Here is a 21,684-nt window from a genome sequence, read left to right on the forward strand (position 1 = left end):
TAAATTAAGTGACTTAGACTCTTCCATTATTTAATACTTATGACAATAGGCATTCAGCATTCAGAGATTAGCAAAAATCTACAAACCTAAGTGCATAGAAAGCTACACTGGCTGAGAACAAATTGAAAACAATAATGTGATCAATAGACAGATCATATACTTCAAGTTTTTAACTTTTGATAGTCATAATACTAATGAGGCCAAAGTTATGAGCTTAATCTGCACATGTTTTGCAGCATGGACAGTACTCTAACTTGAATTAGCAGATGGGTATGGGGTTAATCACATAAGAGAATATAAGAGAACAAGAATCCACAGAAATCCATCTCCGTAAGTTTACTCAAAAAGTATTCACACGTAATAGGCGGTAATGTCAGCGACAAAACCATATTATTAATTTAGGTAAAAGTTCACAGGCCACACAAAAATTCTTTGAGGTTGACGATTTCTTTCAACATATATGGGATTATATTCTATCTATAACCCCAACAATTCCCAAATATCAATAAGTAATACAGTTACATACTAACATTCCATTTCTAAGGCACAACTATATTATGAGTCCCATTATAAAACTAGAATTAATACAATCATGATCAAGTAATGCAAGTTAAGATCAAATCAAAGGAAGAGTGCTGCATCGGTATCATTAATTTAAAAATAGCTGTAGGCAAAATATATAGTTTTTAGGTCTCTCTGGGCAGGGGCTGTTGAGAAAAAAGTAAAAAAAAAACCATATATATATATACACACATATATATGTGTGTATCTGAGATTCAACTAACAAACAAGATTGTCTTATGGGCTGTTTCTTGAATTAATAATTTGAAACATACATCCTCGTGTGCAGTGCTAACATCGGTAGGCAGTGGCAGAATTCACTAGAGACCTTGATGGAAGTGTCTAAGCCCCAGGCCCACTCCCTGAGATTGTTTTTGCTATTTTGAGGCATTTTGAAGGAGCGCAAGTTTTAGTTAAGCACATGAAATTCTGGTTCAGTGCGGAAACTCTGCCATCAGCTCAATACATTTACCTGGAAAAGGAATTTAAGTTTTGTGGCAATCTCTGTCTATGCCAATCTGCCCAAATTCCTAACAGACAGATAAGACATATTGGAGGATATGTAAATTGTTTATTGTCTTAAAATTCCTTGCATATCCTTTAATTTTAAAAAGAAGTTAAAAATAAAGTCAGCATTAACAGCATAAGAAATATGTGTTCGAGATACTCATCTGAAGAAAAGTTACCTAGTGTAACTGGGTCTGGGTTGACGGGACTCTGCTGCCTGGAGTGACTGCTGCTACTGCCGCCACCTTTTTTTAAGTCCTCGGCATCACTGTATCGCCGGATCCAGTAATTCAATTCTTCCCGGTCTGCTTCTTGACACCGCCTTAGTACGGTGAGAGATCGCCTTGTTTTTTCTACCATGTCCATTATGCAGTTTAACAGCTATGTGGGAAAGGGGAGAATAGGGAAGAGCATATAAATCATCACAATTAAAGATTTTACTGAATAGTGAAACAAACCATTTCAGGACAATGAAGGAAGCAATTTTATCCCTGAAGGTTTTGGTCTAGTATTTTCTACAGCTAGATTTGAAATTCAGAGCCAATAGATGAGAAAATTCGATGGGAATGAGAAGATAGATGTATGAACACAAGACAGAAGGAAAATTTCACCTGAAGGCACTATAGCCAGTAAATCCACCTCTCTAAATACTAATCCCATTACTTTATAAATTAAATAACCTTTTCACAATAAAACAGTAGCCCACTGATCTGGCTTTGAGAATTCCTTTCCAAGATCTAAACATTTCTCTTAAGTGGCTTTCATATCAATTTAGAAATCAAATCCTACATTCTACTTCAAATATTCTTGCTCATTATTTTTTTCAAGGATAGCAGGAAACACAATACCTTCAAAGGATCACCAAGCTTTTATTTTATCACATAACCTCACTCCAGTTGTTTTCCAAACATTTTTTAATCCCAAATGATTACTGATGTCTTACGTGGTCAAGATGTTTCCACTCTTCTGCCCATTCTCTGTCTGTTAGTCTGTGATCAATCATTTCTTCTTGACGTGTGCCATGCAACCCTACAAAGATAGAGAAGGCTGAATAACCCTAAAGCGTTCAGTATACAACCCATACACACACAGACTCACAGCAAGGACTATGTGGGCAAATGCGATGTAAAAATACATTTGATTTTGAATGGAGACATGATTCAGAATTACCTAATAGGTTCCTCACAGAATGATAAAATACTAGAACTAGAAGGAATTTTAGAGGTCAGCTGGTCAGAAGACTTTATTTTACACACAAGAGACAGTTAAGTGACACCAAGCCCACAGCTAGTTATCCACGTAACACTCTGTAAGCAAAAATATATTCTAACTCTTAATAAATACAAGAAACCACAAGTAGACATTAAGTGGTTTTTAAAGCGTTGACGTCCTGCATTAAAAATAAAGACAACATAAGTCATTTTACATGGGAAGGGACATGCTTTCCCAAAACAAGCATGGTAAATTTTTCCATATTTCAGCCTTGTATAAATGAATACAATCCTAACACATATACCTACATGACAAAATTAGACCATGAAGAGAAGGCTTGTATAATATGGAGCTACACATACTCATTTGGTTTACCAAAAAATAAAAAATTAAAGTAAATTGGACATCCTTCATTACAAAATTAACATACAAGATATAATTTGACAAATATCATAAATCCAAGTGAACCAACTGAAAATCCTAATTTGAAGTCCATAAGACTTAATGCTCTTTAGCATCATAGTTAAGATACCACTATGAAAAAGTAATATATAAGTGTTTACCAGGTGAGCACCAGTATTAACGAATTTAAGCAGTTAGCTAGCATGCTCATTAAAATAGGAAGTAAATGTGTCTCACTAAAAAGATGGCCTGAAAGGTTCCGATCAGAGAAACCTGGAAACGTGTTATTCCTCTTACATATTCACTTTATATTCTGTTGAATAGGAAAGTCATTGAGCTGTGGCATTATTTTGCAATTTAAATGAACAAAACTATTATTTTTGGTTACCAATTCTCAAAATGTTACTCTGAACAGCAAATAAGGTTTCTTATAGTTTGGGTTTCTAGATAACTGGGCTACCTCTCTGTGGAACTTATGTAAGAATTAAATGACCAAACGAGTTATAAGACACTGAATTTTACTTTTTGTGAGATTTAAGTGGTTAGAAATCCCTTTTATTTTCGCTGATGTACACAAATAAAGATGAGTCACATGACTCTGTTCAGCCAACCATGTAAAGAGATTTCATTTACAACTGATGGAAGTGAACAAATTTATGACAACCCTTTCTCAGACTAACTGAAAAGCTAAATGCAAGATGCTTTGTACCACTCCTGTCCAATTAGAATATATTCTAAGATATATTTTAAAAGTTAAAATTGTCAATGCCACCTATTGGTTAAAAAGTAAAAGTGCAAATATGTTTTATTAATTTGCATAATATAAACACATTGGGAAAAATAGTACTTAGTTACTGCTCTGTTGTGATTATTTCAAGTTGAAATGTTTGCAAATATGTAATTTTTGTTAACTTATTTGTTGCCTGTGTTTTAGGGAAAAACCACTACTGTTAAAATTAGTCACCACACAAAATAACCAGAAAGTGATAAGGATATAAATGTGACAGTGACTTCCATGTTAGAGGCATCTGAATATTTGCCTTTAAGGACAAGAATTCCAGAGGTCTCAAAAGCTTGAAAAATTCAGCAGAAGAAATCAGTAATGACACAAGCTGTAACGCCTGGAGTAATATTAATGAGCAACAGGACATCTGTGGTAGTGGGATTTCAGCATTTGTGAAACAGTACTAAGCTTCATCTCATTTAAAAAAAATACTAAGTGTATTAGAAACATGTTTGAGCTCAAGTACTTGCTGAAAAAATGTAAGATTCATTTGCTGCTTTTGAACACTGAAAGTCATTTGTTAGATATAATCAAATCTTTAAAAATAAAAAATAAATCAAGATTTTACATTTACTAATTTCTCTATTTAAGATACTTAAATATTCAGCAGCACACAATTTTTATTTATAGTCATAATACCAGAGGGATGTACCAGGGGAAAATAGCTCATAATCATTAAATAGCTCATAATCACATTTTCATTTGTGGGAAATTTGACACTAATGTTGAGTCTTAACTAGTTATTTTGTTTTAGAATATTTTGACTAGGCTAAAACTCTAAGCTTACTTATAAACTAATGCCGCTAACAGGTTACTTTACTGAAGGATTCTAGTGAGTATATGTCCCTACACATAATAGGCATTTACAAATCATACCAGACTAAGTATATCTTTATGACAATTTTTATATTCTCAAAATGGCAGCCTGATGTAATACCATAATTTGTTGCTCATACATCAAGATTTTATTTTACATTAACACACACTAAACTCTGCCAGACTTTAGGGATGGTTTAGTAGCTGCACATATTTATAGAGATTAGCACTATTAGTTTTATAAGCTAATATAATTAAAAGGTAAGGAACATGGTCTGAAGAAAATCACATAAAACCAATGGATACAGATATAATTCATAAAGGGATATTTTACATTACTTGATGAAAACATAATCGTTGCACATAAGTGTAATTACTTCCTTGCTGATTACTGTATAGTGCACTGGAACTAATATTTCACAAAATAGCACCTGCTGCCTAAGAAACAGGCCATTTGCTAACACATCTACAAAATGGGATCCCTTGAATTGGTCTCACCACGACCTGATGACTCCACTGCTATTTAAAAACATGCAGTCATGGTTTTCAGTACTTAAGTCATAAATAAATGCTAAGGCTTTGTGTAGAAGGGAATTGTTATCACATTTGATTTTGGGGTCCAAATATCAATCCAGATCAAGAAATAGCATAACCACCTTTGAAAGCTCTTCAGAAATGGTACCTGCGAGAACATTAGACAGATTGGCTATTAAGAAAGCACAAATTATATGCTTAGTCATTTGTCTGACACACTATATAAACGTAGAAATTACTGTTGTGGAGAACCAGAACTACTAATTTACTATCTTACAACCAAAGCTTCAATCGCCCCTCCCCTCATCCTGACTCTTCCTGCTTTCTAAACATTTGGGGTGTTGGGCGTAGAAAGGCAAAAAATGCCCTACACGTGGAGCCCCTGTTCGCTAGCAACGTACTTGGAAATCAAATGTAAACTTTATATATTAAGACTCTCTCTGCCTGTGGCTAAAAACAAAACAAAACAAAAACCACCATCACTGTAATCAAGTAGTGAATAACTGGCTGGCTACATTCCCCAGAATTCTGTATCCTCAGCTCTGTTTTTGGGTTTTCTACTTGCACTTCATCCCCTGCTCTTTCTAGTGTACTGGCCACTAAGTCACCTGCATCAGGAAAGTTTGCCAGCAATTCGTTACCAGGTAGAAAAAGTCCTGTTGGTGGGTGATGTGGACACAGGAGATGGAAAAAGAGGAGACTCACTATTGCTCTCAGTTAGACTCATCACTAATTAAGAATTGAAGGCACTCCAGTAACAGTGTACTTACTAATAACCCTCTGATACACTATCATCTCCACCACTGAACCACTAATCATGTGTTTAAAAACTTACCTTGTTCATCTTCTCTCTCACTTTTCATGGTAGACATTTGTTCTACAGAAGGCAATGTCTTCAAAATGCTTTACTACTTCTTTTTTTTTTTTTTTTTTTTTTTTGAGACAGGGTCTTGCTCTGCCACCCAGGCTGGGGTGCATGGTGTGGGGTGCAGTGGCATGATCACATCTCACTGTAACCTCTGCTTCCTGGGCTCAAGCGATCCTCCTGCCTCAGCCCCACAGGTAGCTGGGGCTAAAGGAGTCCACCACCATGCCTGGCTAATTTTGTAATTTTAGTAGAGACGGGATTTTGTCACAGTGCCCAGGCTGGTCTCAAACTCCTGAGCTCAAACTCATCTACCCATGTCGGCCTCCCAAAGTGCTGGGATTATAGGCGTGAGCCACTGCACCCAGACAAAATGCTTTACTTCTAATAGTTTTATGCAAAGAAGGAATGAACACAGGGAAATAGAACACATATTTGCCCAAATTCACTTCTTCAGTATTCCGATCCTTGACCCCAAATTGTCAATATTAACTTCAATCACTGGCATTTTCAAGTAAACAAAAGTACCAAATCATTCCTCAGGAAACATCTGTGAAGCCACAGATAGCATACCATATCATACTTTGGAAATATGGAATATCATGGAGGCTTGAAAAAAATCAAAATAAACGTAGAGACTATCTGAAACAAAAGACACAATGCAAGAAAATAAAGTGATTTTTAAAAATATTTGTGGCAGGCAGACTGCATATGAAGTCTCGTGTTAAAAGAGAATTCAAGCTAAAAATTTATTTTGCATTTGTTACAAACACAATTGAGGGTCTTGTATTAATATAGATGCCCTCCTCCAAAGAAATTTAGTGTACTGTCTTAAAGAATACAAGTGATTAGGAGAGAGACAGCGCACAGCTGTTGAAAAGTCTATTAATACCAATCAAGTTTTTTTCATAAAGGAGACAATATAAAGCAAGATAAGATAAGATAATTTTTATCCCTATCACAGATTTCAAGCCTCAAGTTCAGTTCAGAAGTAATGGTGCAAGTCTTCAAGCACCCAATCCCATAAGAAGTGAACAGATCCTTCAGTCTTACCCATAGGTCTGTTTCTGTCCCTGAGGTCCCTGTGGCTGGGGTGTCGATAGGAGTCCCTGTAGTGGTGGGCAATGGCCATATCATCCAAACGGTAATGCTGAGGTGGAGGTGGGGTGGGGTGAGGCAGGCCATTGGGCTGGTAGGATAAGCCGTTATTTGGACTGTACCGCTGGCCTGGGCTAATAGTGCATGGTCGCTTGCTTGGATGTTCTGAGTGCAAAGGCTCTCTGTCAAAGCCATTTTCTTTGGTTCTAAGAGGGAAAAAACAAGAGTTTGTTTCATCATCTATTCAGAAATCAGCACAGTTCAGTCACTCATATTTGAGCTTGGAATAAAGACAGAATATTTTTTACTGACCAGAAACCTAAACTCAGCTTCCCAGAAAACATACGGGAATTCACTGAGACCTGTGTCGAGACCTAAATGATCATAAGCCTGCAGATAGGAGAAAATGCTTCACTTCTCATCAAATTAGCAAATATCTTTTCAGTTGAAGCTCATGTGGTTAAGTCACAAACAAGAGGAAACTCAAGTCTCCTGTAGATAACATTTTCATTCAAAAAACAGTGCTTGATTTCTAACAAGTTACCCTAAGACCGACTATATTTGATGAAGAATCATCAAGGTAAAACATCACCACTCTCTTGATGAACACTTGAGCTACACCTATTCCGCTTGGTATCTGACTTCTGTGTCAGAGAACATCTAAGAACTGTGTTGTTCAATACATTAGCTACACGTGGTTGCTGAACTTAAAATGTAAGTTACTTAAAATTAAATAAAGCTTAAAATTCAGTTCTTCAGTATCAGCAGCCACATTTCATGTGCTCAACAGGCACGCGTGGCCGGTGGCTTCAGTAGTGGACTGCACAGATATATAACATTTCCATCATCACAGAAACTTCTACAGGAAAGTAAGGATCAAACTGAGTGAACACAGCATGCAATGCAATGTCTGAGACCCTGACACTATCTTGAGTCACCAAGGTAATCAATCAGCAGTCATACAGAGCTAGCCTGGACTAGAAGGAAGATCTAGGTCATTATTTTATTTTAAAGTTGAGGAAACACATACACAGAGAGCTAATGTATCCTGTCTGGGGTTATCAGGTTATACGGCAGGACGGGAACACCCTGACGACACATCACCATGTGATGCACAGAACTCTGAACTTGGCTTTCAGAAGGAATGCATTCTATAAATAAGACCTGATAACTAGTCACGATTCCTTGATTCTCAAATAAATGTAGGACTCAAGAAGTAATTTCTGGCTGTATATACTTCTACTGCTTAGAGACTAGCCCCTAATATATTCAATAAGATAGAAACAAGCCATATTCAACTTTGACTGTAATCACTGCTCCCAAACTTACTTTTTACTTACAAGACCGGCACTCTTATCTTTAGACAGGTGGTAACATCTATTTTCTCAGGGACATTTTCTCATAAGAATTCTACTGGTTCGCAGTGGCTACAGACTTCTACATGCCTTCTTTATTTTAGGTAGTAAAATAACAGCATAGAGGCACTTTTTCTACTTTCCTGGCATCTAGTGACAGCATCTAGTCTTTGTCTGATAATACTAGAGCAATCCAGGTGGAAACTGAATCAACAACAGAGACGATCAGGGGCAACAGGATTCTACAATGAAACATCCTTTATGCCCCTTTAGGGTGGGTCCCGCAGTGACAATTCATACACACCAGGTTGAGAAGAATAAAGGACTTAGAGACAGAAGGTAAAGACATAGAAAGAACTGAGGGTAAATCTTCAGAGTTTTATGTTAAAGAACATGCCCACTACATACTAAGAGGGATGCACTATTCTGAATAGACTGGCCAATATTGGAAATGATGGCAGAGCATAGCCCCCAAGGGAGTGGCAGCCAGGAATCCTAATGCCACTCCCATCAAAGTATGTGTCTACACTAAAACATACTGACTCCTTACATATTGATCATTGATATCAGACTAAAATATCCAGTGTAGCTGAGACCTTACCTAATTGCATTGCTTTAAAATAATTTTTAAAAGTGAACTGAAACATTCTAGATACTGATTTATCTTCTAAGAGTATACCCATGTGATTCAAATCTGTATTTGCATATCCTACAAATTTCTAAATAATACACTTCAATATTCAATGCATATTATCAGCATAAATCAGTTGGAAAATACTGAAGACTATTAGCGGCTGTGAACATAATGCTAACATAGCACCTACCTTACTGGCAGTGTGGTGTAGTGGAAAGAGCATTGGACTGGGAATCAAGAGACCTGAGATCTAGTCCTGGCTCTTCCATGACTAGTTGTGTGACCTTGGGCAAGTCACTTAACCTCTCTAGACCTCAGTTTATTCATCTGTAAAATGAAAGGGTTGGACTAGATCAGTGGTTTTCAAACTGTGCCACCTGAGGTGCTTAAGGGATTTTGTAGGCAATGAAGAACTTTTCCCCCAAAGAATCAAGATTCTCAAGATTTAAAGTGCCAGAGGAACCCACTTCTTATTATCTGTGTTAATCATCGGGGTTCCACTTAAGATTTCATTTTTAAAGGAAAAAGTCTGCGGCTAAAATCAAGTTTGAAAACCACTGGACTAGGCCGGGCGCGGTGGCTCAAGCCTGTAATCCCAGCACTTTGGGAGGCCGAGATGGGCGGATCACGAGGTCAGGAGATCGAGACCATCCTGGCTAACACGGTGAAACCCCGTCTCTACTAAGAAATACAAAAAATAGCCGGGCGAGGTGGCGGGCGCCTGTAGTCCCAGCTACTCGGGAGGCTGAGGCCGGAGAATGGTGTGAACCCGGGAGGCGGAGCTTGCAGTGAGCTGAGATCTGGCCACTGCACTCCAGCCTGGGCTACAGAGCGAGACTCCGTCTCAAAAAAAAAAAAAAAAAAAAAAAAAAAAGAAAACCACTGGACTAGAAGATTTCTGCAGTCCCTTTTAGTTTGCAAACTCTGCAATTCAAGTATTTTATATTTACAGCTAAATACCATAGTTACACAGATCAAAACACACAGTGCTGATAGTCCTCTGCCCAAACCATAAGTACCTAAGGCAATCACCTTAGCCAAGTTCTCTGTTCCTTGGTTTGAACAATTTATTATTTATACCTTATTTTTTGTGCAAAAATTAGAAAACATCCTCTTAGTGCAGCCCCTGTAGAATTTCTAAATAATGAAACATCTTTCTTTGACCTATTTGGGTCAAACCACTCCAACTTACTAGTTTTCCCTCTCCTTGATCAATGAAAACAACAACATTGGAATAATTTTTACAATTTTTAAATGGTTAGATACGCTATTTATCTTCATCCTTAGTGGAACCCTTTGTTCAGTGCTATTACTTCAATGACCCAATTAAATGGGAGGAAAAAAGCATTATTTTTTCCTAAAGCAAGGGCAGTAATGTCCTAAAAGGCAGGCTAGGGCCCGAGTCTGTTCTCTCATTTCAATCAGGTCTTACTGTCCTATCCTGGGGCCCATCACCCTGCTAGCTACTGAAATAATAAAGCTCATGACCTCACAAGGGTAGTTTACATTCTAACAGTTGTGAAACATTAACACTTGCAGAGGTGTGGTGACTAATACCTGTAGTCCTGGCACTTTGGAAGGCTCCAGGAGGAAGGATTGTTTGAGTACAGGAGTTTGAGACCAGCCTGGGCAACATAGTGAGACCTTGTCTCTACAAAAAATAAAAAAAATTGGCCGGGCATGGTGACGTACACCTGTAGTCCTAGATACTCAGGAAGCTGGGGCAGGAGGATCACTTGAGCCCGAGATCGAGGCAGGAAGCTGGGGCAGGAGGATCACTTGAGCCCGAGATCGAGGCTGCAGTGAGCCATGATCATACCACTGCACTCCAGCCTGAGCAACAGAGTGAGACCCTGTTTCAAAAAGAAGGGGAAAAAAAGAAAATACAAAAACTTCCACTGTCCACAAAAATAAAGCTATGAAGGGTCTCTCTGGTGCTTCCTCAAATTACTAATGTCTACTTATAAGGCCAGTTCTATTCAAAGCATGTATGTTCAGAAGGGTAACTCAAACAATTGCCATTTGTCTGTCTGCTTCTTAGAAATGCCTACACCTACCTATATCTCATTTGCTTGGGTGAACTCCATATTTGCATTCTTCGTTGCCCTTTTCAGTGTATTAGGCAAAATTAGCAAAGACTTTTCATTGTCCCATACCAGTATACCCATGAAATAACTCAAATTCTAGTCGAAATTTGAAGTGAGAAGTCTGTTATGTCTTAAGTATTTCTGAAAGATTTTATTTGTTTTTTAAGTCTACCTGAGGATGTTCTATCTCCTTACCAGGAGACATTTTCCTCAACACAATCTAACCACTTCCACATTTAGATCCCAATCGTTTCTCTCTCGAGGTTTAATGTTCTAAGGGCAGGGGATCCTTAGGACCCAGTTGTGTGATCTCCAGTTACCATCTTTCTGGCTTCAGTATTCTGCTCAGTGAAATGGGACTAATAGAAAACAACACTTGTAGAAACAAATTAAGAGGCAACCTAATTTATACTTTACCCCATCTCAGGCTCTTTTTTTCCCCAGCTCCTCGATAACAGAAACTGTAAACTATTAGGAAAAGAAAATAAATGTCCTTTAAAAACTACATGAGGCTGGGCGTGGTGGCTCATGCCTGTAATCTCAGCTGTTTGGGAGGGTGAGGTGGATGGATCACTTGAGGTCAGCAGCTTGAGACCAGCCTGGCCAACATGGTGAAACTCCGTCTCTACTAAAAATACAAAAATTAGCCAGGCGTGGTGGAGCATGCCTGTAGTCCCAGCTACTCGGGAGGCTGAAGCAGAAGAATCACTTGAACCTGAGGCAGGGAGGTTGCAGTGAACCAAGATCATGCCACTGCACTCCAGCCTAGGTGACAGAGCGAGACTCCATCTCGAGGAAAAAATAAAAATAAATAAAAACAAAAACTCTACATGAAATATTTTTAAAATGATGATTAGCTAGTGTGTGCTGGTAATCCCTTAGTAACATTTATATAAAACAGTGTAACATTCAAGGAAACGGGGAAGTATGAAAAAAAATCCATCATAAAATCATGACAATAAGTAGAACAAGAGGACAAATCTCCATGGCAGAAGTGGGTATAAGTTTTTTTCTCTACATTGACATTTTTTTTTTTAATGTGAGGAAATACCACTATAAATATTGTTTTAGGGGAAGGCAAATTGATAGAGCACAATAAACCTAAGAAAGAAGAAACTTAAATTCTAATATTCATCCTGCTATTTATTTATTTAAATAAATTATGTGCCTTACGCCCTCACTTATCTGAGTTTTGACAGACATTTCACAAGTCCAAACTGGCCTCATTTCTCTTTTGCTTTCTGTACCATCTTCTACCTATTATCCAAGTAGAAACTTGAAGTCACTCTACAACTTTCTTTTCCAAATCTAAGTCCTATTGCTGATCTCAAGCATCTCTACACGGGTCCCTCCTTCCAGTCCCAGGATACCTTTGTCTTGGCCCTTGTCACACCACGGTGCCACTTTGCCAGTATCCCCCAGAGTCACGGGCCCCAGATTTGTTTGCTGTTTGTCTCAGCAGCCCAGCCAAGTCCCATCCCTAGACTGTAGTTCCTTGAAAAATGAGTAGGAGTGAGACACTGGGTCTAAAATTCTTTTAAGACCAGGCATTGAAGATTTACTTTATTTTATTCTTATATTTTAGAAGTCTGTATCTAAATCTTAGGATGGTAGTTCTATTAAACACAGACCAAAGACCTTAATAACATCAAAGACATCTTCCTTTCCTTTTCTAACACGTGCAGTTTAAGACTGCCATAGAAGGACTAGACATTGAATCGGGGCGGGGGGGGAGGGCAATCATTCTCATCATCATTATTTTTAAAACATAATTCAGCAAAGGGTCTCTTCAGAAATGGTTACGAAAGAGGTGACTTTAGATATGAATTTCACATAATACACTTTTATTGATACTGAATAAGGTATTGAAACAAAATACATTACAAACTCCCCAGCGCCCTTAAAAAGAAAATCAAACTAAAGGAGAGAAGCACCTTTAATCTCTCCATTGCTAAACAACCACCTAGGAGTGAGAACTTTCTGAGCAGTGTGCTAATACTTTTAGAAGTAAATAAGAGGCAGGTGGATACTTGCCACTCCAGACACACAAACGTGATGCCCAGCCCTTCAAGGATTGCAATATGCAGGTTGGGGGAGCCATCTGAGCCTTCCCTCCAGCAGTGAGAAGGTGGAATGCTTCCGTCACATGTCTGAAGCTGACCATCTGCTCAACAGTTAGGCTGTCTGTTAGTGGCTGTTCCCCTTGCCTTCTCTAATCTCTGCCACTGCTGAAGTATTCAATTTCTGCTGCTCCTGCTGTTTGGAACTCTGCTTTCTTATTCGAATCTGTCATCTGTATGTTTCTATTGGAGCCCTCCAGTTTTTTCTGGTCAGTGAACCAATCACTGCATTTGGTTCCTGGGCTGTCTGTGACTGTTTTTATTGTATTTCAGAGATGCATTTTTTTAACCAAATAAATAAATAAAGATGCCCGGAAGAGAGACCATTTAATACACTACTAAAAATGACTGCATTAAGTTTAATTTGAATTATTTAATCAATAGTGGTTTTTGTTCTGTTTGTAGTGTTCTGCTTTGTTTTAGGTACCCAGTATGTGCAATGCACTATCCTGTACTTCAGTGGCAGTACAAAGACGAGAGAAACATGGTCCCTCAACCTTCCATAAGATTATTATTTAGGGCAGACTTTAATTCTTTACCATTAAAATGATTTAATTGGAGGTATAAGACTTCTATACTTTCATACAGGACATGTATACAGAAGGTACCATTAAAAACAGAACACACGTGGTATGTGAGAGCAGAGTGAGAGATTACTCCAGAATGTGTACTCAAAAAGACAGAGGTTTTGGAGTCACATGGACTTGGCTTCAAATTGTGGCTACGCTATTTGCTGGCCATATGAACTCAAGAGGCTGAATCCCCTAAGAGCCTCAGTGTTTCTGCCTGCAAAATGGGAAATGATTACCCAAAGCTATGGAGAGAACTATAGGAAAGAATCTAAGAAAAGAGCCTAACATGAATTTGGCATTCAATAAGTTAATCAAAGCACTCTGTTTTCAAGCAGGGGCATTCAGAGGCTAACGGTACAGAATCACGGCTATGAGAGCATGGGCGTTTGAGTCCAAGAACCTAGGGTCAGAATCCCATTAGGGCTTCTGACAAGCCATGTGACTTCACACACATTATTTGGCCTTCTTGAGTCTATGTCATAGGATTGTGAGGAAATGAATGCTATATGTTAGTCTGTCGATTATTTAGCACAGGGCCCAGCATACCTGAAGTGCTCAGTAAACAGTAACCATTATTATAGTATTTATAAGTGGGAAGCTTTCATTCAAATAGTAGATATTCAGTTAGGCCGTGAGGTATTAATAGAATTATGACACATAAGAACTAGGAAAGACAGTATAAACCATCAGCTGGAATACAGATTAAGAAGTGAGGAGTATGCAGTAAGGTTAGACCCTAACAAAGCAGCAAGAAATCAGGTTAACAAGTTAAAGTTGAAGCTGGAATGTGGAGAGAACAAAATGCCCTCTATAATTTTGTGCTGGGCACAGTGGTTCATGCCTGTAATCCTAGCACTTTGGGAGGCCGAGGTGGGTGGATCACCTGAGGTCAGGAGTTTGAGACCAGCCTGGCCAACATGGTGAAACCCCGTCTCTAATAAAAACACAAAAAATTAGCTGGGCATGGTGGTGGGCCCCTGACGTCTCAGCTACTTGGGAGGCTGAGACAGGAGAATCGCTTGAACCCAGGAGGTGGAGGTTGCAGTGAGTCAAGATCCCTCACCGAAGCCTGGGCAATAAGGGCAAAACTTCATCTCCAATAAATAAATAAATAAATGTAATTTTGTGCTATTTCACTGAAAGACCTCCCAACTGATGTGACTAATATTTTTTAAAATCACTCCTTGCAACTGTGGAATACATAATAGAAGGAACGCGAACTAGAATGTATAAATTGACACAAAATCCCTACATTTTTTTCATAGAATACTGAATGCAGGTTATACACATTTAATTCTTATTTGCACAGTTGACCCTACAATTCCTTGTAAAGCATATCTATCTTTTCTTTTAGAAAGATAAAAATAGTGAAATCTCCTTCATTTTACAGAAACAAACAAAAAAATGGACCTAGTCGGTTTAGTTGGTGTGTACTGTTGTAACAAATCTTACAAATACAACCAATATGATTTCAAAACGATTGCCTTTGACCCTCCAACCTTCAGCATTTTCTAACTGAGGAACACAGTTAGTCAGGAACACAGGCTAGCTGTGGCTCTTCTACTGTTAAAAAGATATATAAAACCTCAGAATGTTATACTATGGCATCTACCCACTTGAGCAACTATAGAAAATAAATGAGGGAAAGTAAGGTGAAAAAAGAGAAGCTTAAGTCTTAGTTGAGTTTCCTTATTTAAATTCTGCACATTGAAACATATTTTATGCAACTGGAAGATTTCAAGTATGCAAATATGCTTGTTTCTCACTAAGAAACTTTGCAACATTAGGCAAGTTCTTTGGGCCTTACTTTGTGCAAGAATAAAGAGATGGGAGCCAGCTGGGTGTGGTGGTGCACACCTAGGTCCTAGCTACTCAGAAGCCTGAGGCAGCAGGTTCACATGAGCCCAAGAGTTTGAGACCAGCCTGGGCAACATAGCTAGACACTGTCTTAAAAAAAAAAAAAAAAAAAAAAAAAACAGATAACATCCCATGAGCAAATCCATAAATTTAAAGTATGTGTAATTTTTTTTTCTTTTGGTATGAAATATAAAAAGGCAGGGTGTGGTGGCTAATGCCTGTAATCCCAACACTGTGGGAGGATCACATGAGACCAGGAGTTCGAAACCAGCTTGGGCAACACTGCAGACCATGCCTAAGGAAAAAAAAAAAGAATGGGGCCTGGTGTATCCATAAGATCCCTCCCAGGTGACAAATTACATATCTCTAAAGTTCATGCAAGTCTTTTTAGAGAATAATGTTTAATTCTTGGGGGAGGAGGAAATACATATTAATCCAACTACAAGGCCTTTGTATTGAAAGTTTAGAAGTGTTAAACTGAGAGTAATGTAAAGCATAATTACATTAAAATAATGACATGTAAGGGGATTAATACTTAACATCAATCATTTGAGATAGTAGGGGGAACAAAATGGGAAACAAAACAACAATGTTATCCATACAAAAGCAAAGATTATTTGATTTGATTTCTTAAGCAAGAAGAACCCTAAATCAGAAAAGTAGCATAACAGGTGAGAATACGATACTAAAGGCAAATTAGATCAAAAAGCTGTGATATCAAAGCTCTGAGAAAAGAAAGACAGCAATGATAATCATCCTAACACAATTATTTTCTTTAAATCTTAATAATTTTAATCCATTCTTCAGTCTCGAAGAAAGCAAGCATTATCTAACAGTTCTTTTCCTTCCTCCTACACAAAAGTGCTTGTGTCTTTACGAGCTACCACCGTGAGCAGTTTTAAGGAGTGCTCTTAGCTTCTACTCTGTATCTGAGAGAGTTTTCCTTTCGTTTACATGGCTCCAAAACAAAAGACTGCATTCTCTTCTTCAGCACCTCCCATCACAGCATGATAGAAGAATAAATGTTTACTATAAATAACTGACTTTTACATATTAACAAAGAATAGAAATCAGAATTTTCTACTTAGTTTCCCTAATATTTTGGGAAAGAAATAACATAATTTTATAACAAAAATTGTCTTTTTCTACTTTGGGTTCTACAATATTCTCTCACAGACCTACAAAATCAGTACACTTGTTCAGAGACACTCTCCAGAGCTATATTTAAAAGAAAGTAGAAAACATTTCACTGTTCCATACAAGAAGAAAAAAAAAAAAAAGATTTCATAGACTTCCCTAGAGTACTCATTTCTCTGTAAATAACAATAATGTTTAAAAAAGGAAAAAAACATAACCAGTGACAATCATATTTAAGGACAAGAAGAAAGTTAAATTTGCCAAAACCCATCCCTGAAACACGTGATGACTGTTTAGTACATTAACTCAGCAATCGTCACAGAATTTAAGCTCCCAAAGTTGTAAACAAAATATAGAGCGCTCTTTTGTTCATGACATGTCATGAACAAATTACCAAAATGTGTTTTCTCCTCAGGTGTCAGTTTTTCCCTCTTTTAGTGACTGATGGCTCCCAGTGTTATTACAGAAACAGATTGATCTTTTTAATGAGCCAGTTTAATAGACTCCAAAATCTCACCGTGGCTGCTCATCCATGTCAGACCATATGTACCAACAAAACATTCAGTAAAACAAAAAAAGCTCTGCTGTCAGACAGCTCCATACTCTATAAAATTTCATATAGTAGATCTGGATATACAGATAAATAACCAGAGAAGAGGAAAATGCATATGCAAACAAGATACAGAAAATATATGCAAAAAGAAAAAATACTGTAGAGGCCCATATTTTCTTGGCTCTGATCAAATTCCCACAAGATACAAATGTATTTACACAACATATTCTCATTACCCTTCCTCCTAACTCTAAGGAAACCCATTTGCCATCTTTGCGATATAATGTATATTTCAGTGCTCCATTTGATAAAGAATATTCCATCCAAAGATTAACCATGTGAACTCTGACTCTGGCAACCATCCATGAAAAACCAAAGGGAAAATCAGACCAAAGACTCTTTTTAGGAGAGTTCTACCCGACTGAATGCATACACTGATGCATGCACAGCGACGGAGCATCAAAACAAGAATGCTGAGCGTCTGCGGAATTTAAGATGAAGTTTTCACATCAATATTAACACACTGCCCAGCACTTACCTTAGGACTGTCCAATGATAGTCTAAAGTCATGATACATTCAAACATAAAATACTGGGAAAGAGCTAGTGAGAAAACAGTTGGAAATACAGAGAAATGAATGAAACAGATTTTCATATTCCCTGTTATGGTTATTTAGCAGTTAGGAATGCCAGAGTAAGTTGTGTGCATTTTCAATTTTGCCTACAGGATCATCTCTGCATTTATCTTAGCTATCTAAACCTTTCCCTGTTACACTCCCCCCACCGCAACAACCCTAAATACATTTCCTTCTTCCAATTTTCCATTGAGTCTCTCCTTCATTCTTTCATCATGGAACTAAAATATCTCACTATCTGTATGTCATACTCATTTCCTGCAGGGTAAATGGGTTCAGGTCAAACAGGAATGCACGTGTAAATCATCTAATGTTGAGCCACCTCTTGGTTTTCAGCATCATGTGGACACGCCACTCAGGCATCAGGATTAAGCAGTTCCCTTTAAAAGCTAAATTACTAAGTGCTCTATTTCACTCTTCAATGTGACCAAGAAAATACGAGTTGCAAGAATAAGAAAGTAGCTCTGTTTGTGGGTCACAGATGAAGGTAGGCCTATAATACGTCAAAAGGAGACTAATATTTCACTGTTTGCTTTAGGAATTTTAAACTATTAAGAGGTTCTATGTCAAGAGGAACAAAATTCCAGAGATTGTAGCATAAAAACTGCTTAACAGAGGATTATGCAATAACAGTATGTAAACTGGCTGGCTTTTAAATAACATTCTGATTTGCAAAGCAGCTAATACATTTAAGGATAGCTAAGTCGGTCACAAATAGATGTCTCTGAGCAGCTCCAAAGATCTTAAGCTCCTATGAATGTGGAACATAACTGTGTCAGGGTGTTAACCTCTCGAAGGCTGTCACACCCATGCCTGATGAAATGCAGCAAAAGAGAATAGATAAGCAGAGAAAGAAAGCAAAGTATATGCTACATAAGTTTTTGAATATAGCTTCATTATAAAATTCTCCATATTTCAAAAATACTATGCAAAATGATGCTAATAAGACTGTGCATTCCTATACCAGAAGATACAGATGAGGATGAGGTATTCACAAAAATTATTTTACTACGGTAAATGGGAAATTTCATGTGTATGCTTTATTCAACAATTACTTTGTAGGGTTTAATGGAGAAGTAGTTTTATGTTACATTTCTTTGCATTCTCAGTTATGAGAGCACAGTATCTGATAGAACAGTATCTAACAAGTAAAATTTTCAGCAAAAATACCATCTATGGTCTCTACTGTATAACTCTTATCTTCACTTAGTTCATCTAGTGTCCCAGAAGTTTTCTCTTAGTTCGTATACAAACCAAAACGAATAGCTACTGTACTGTGTTAAGAAATACATACAGACAAGCTTCAAAACCATCACATTTTAAGGAAACTAGGAACAGCCAATTTCAGAATATTGAAGTAAAATATGTGGTTGGGTTAAATTACATAATAAATTAGAATTTAAATACTGATGTGCATCTAAGAGCCATCAGTTGTACTTGGAAAATCTAAAAAATCGTTCATCTTCACCATTTAGCTTTAATATTACAAGCAGAAAAGATTAATCTATACAAAAGCCAAACTGTCACAAGCCAGAGATTCAAAACTCTGTAAAATCCCAGGCCAGAGACAGATTCAGAGACAGATTCTCAAGATGGCCACAATGGCTTATTGCTATTGTGCAAGAGACATAGGCGGGCAGTTTAATTGTCACAATAAACGTGTTAAACGTTGAGAAAAAGGCCATGGTTCATCCAGGCTCCTCCTCCCTCTCACCTGTCTGGAGTTCGCCTCTTCCCGTTTTCGTTCACATCGAGAAGCAGCTCTGAGGAGTCAACAGGTGAGGTGGTGCTGGCATCCAGAAGCAGCTGTTCATGCTGGGCGAGGTACTGGGCAGGGTTCTGTTTGGCCAGTCTTGCGCAGTGGAGGAGCTCACGCTGCAGCAGGGGCAAGTTGGCCTGCAAGGGAATGACAGGAATGAGAGGAAGGACTGAAAGGCTTCTTCTGTCCTGTTGACTTACTCTGCTTTTCGAACACTGGAGCAGAGTATGCAATGCAGCTACATCCAAGGTCAAATGCATGCCATGGACTGGAACCACAGGCACAGTTCTCAGCACTGGGCTACCATGTGCCTAGATTGCCCTAAGTGTGAGGTGACTGACCCCTGTATATTACTTTACCTCTCTTTTATTTCTTCACTGATAACATTGCGAGTGGCACATTATTTTTAGGGTCACTTTATACTCGAATATATGTTCTACAGTATGTGAGAACCTAGCTCCAACAATAAGAACTTTTGTTCTCCACAGGGAAGATAAAGGCTATACAAAATATATACATAGTCCAATTGATTTCAGAATAGTTGTCCTGACACATTCAATTTTGTATCTGGTGACTCACAAAGGTCAAGCAGGCTAATCCTAGAAAATATCTTTTATCAAGTACTAACTTAATGAAAATACACTTAAAAATATAGACATGAACATAGAGATTATTTTCCATAGTCATCAAGTTCAGACAACATTTAAGTAATGGCCTGGGTATAGTCACATATCCCAGATGGAATTAATGCATAAAGCAGTATATTCTAGTAGTTTTCAAAAGTAATCTGCCTTCTTTGTATCTGTTTTATTCTAAGGAATGTATACACACACACACATACAGACACACACATATCTCTTCTAATGTTAGAAGAAACCCTGTATACTGGTCATTCTTCCTCCTCAGCTAGGTCAGCACCTTGAATAAAGAACAGGCTGGCTGATAGGCTGATCGGTAATTCTGGCAATCTCAAATGTAATAAGAGAGAAAGAGGCAATTTCACACATAGTAAAGGCATTAAAATGAAAACCTAAGAAGGCATTTTACTCTGAACTTACTTTGACATTATAAATCCAGACTGTCATTGCTTTCTCTCTCTCTCTTATTTTTATTATTGTTTGGGGAGGGGCAGTAAGGCAGAACAACGGAGAGGATACTGGGAAGAGTCATTAGCACTCATCCCCAATAACACTTAATTCCGGGAAAGATCAATCACATAAATCTCTTTGCAACTTGAAGATTTCATTTGCAGGAACCAGGTGCCATGTACACCGATTAACCCATCAGGTAGAAAAGCATTTCTGAATACAGGAGAGGTCTGGCTGACTCAATTTTTGGGCCCAAGAGCCTTAAAAAATAGCCCTCTAGAGAATCATGGACAGGAACTACGGCTGGCTACTTGTACCTCAAATCCATTTTTTTTTTTTTCCGTCAGTGCTCTTTATTTCTTTATGTAGAGCCAAGTTTCTGGCCTATATCATTTTCCTTTACTCTGAAGAACTCCTTTTAACTTTTCTTTCTTTTTTTTTTTTTTTTTAAGTTCCAGGGTACAAGTACAGAGCATGTAGGTTTGTTACATAAGTAGATGTGTGCCATGGTCATTTGTTGCACCTATTAACCCATTATCTAGGTTTTAAGACCCATATATATTAGCTATTTGTTCTAATGCTCTCTCTCCCCTCACCCGCTAACTCCCCTCAAGTCCATTTTCTAACAGTATCAATCAAGAAACCATCTCGTAATCACACCAAAGCATATTTCTATACAAGATATAAAATACTAGGGTATTTGCTAAAGATAAGTGCGTGCCATACACTGTAATAATGGAAATGACTTCCTACACATAACAATGTTATAATAAAACTCTTTGTAATTAGTAAAGATGCACATGTGGATAATATATTGTATATACATTTTTAAACTCTTTTTTCTCCTCAGTAGAGTTTACATACCTCGTGTCATAAAATAATAAAGCAAAAATAACATTTCTATGTGAACATTTTTAAAGTTTTTAAAATTCATCTTGGGCCGGTGCAGTGGCTCGCTCACGCCTGTAATCCCAGCACTTCCAGAGGCTGAGGTGGGTGGATCACTTGAGGTCAAGAGTTCAAGACCAGCGTGGCCAACATGGTGAAACCCCATCTCTACTAAAAATACAAAAAAATAGCTGGGCGTGGTGGTATGCACCTGGAGTCCC

The 21,684-nt window shown here is 37.8% G+C and overlaps 1 protein-coding gene across 12 annotated transcripts in view; it reads right to left on the minus strand.

The window, feature by feature from the left end:
- RUNX1T1 (RUNX1 partner transcriptional co-repressor 1) overlaps positions 1-21,684 on the minus strand; it is a 148,674-nt gene that overhangs the window by 30,057 nt on the left and 96,933 nt on the right. For all 12 annotated transcript variants that reach the window (XM_009213312.3, XM_009213307.3, XM_009213319.3 and 9 more), the window contains 4 exons: positions 19,443-19,624; positions 6,735-6,985; positions 2,012-2,097; positions 1,248-1,449 (listed from right to left, as the gene is read on the minus strand). In XM_009213312.3, coding sequence (XP_009211576.1) covers positions 1,248-1,449; positions 2,012-2,097; positions 6,735-6,985; positions 19,443-19,624 — 721 coding nt within the window. The remainder of the gene's footprint in view (positions 1-1,247; positions 1,450-2,011; positions 2,098-6,734; positions 6,986-19,442; positions 19,625-21,684) is intronic.

The sequence above is a fragment of the Papio anubis genome, chromosome 8, assembly GCF_008728515.1.
Source record: "Papio anubis isolate 15944 chromosome 8, Panubis1.0, whole genome shotgun sequence".
NCBI classification, from domain to species: domain Eukaryota; kingdom Metazoa; phylum Chordata; class Mammalia; order Primates; family Cercopithecidae; genus Papio; species Papio anubis.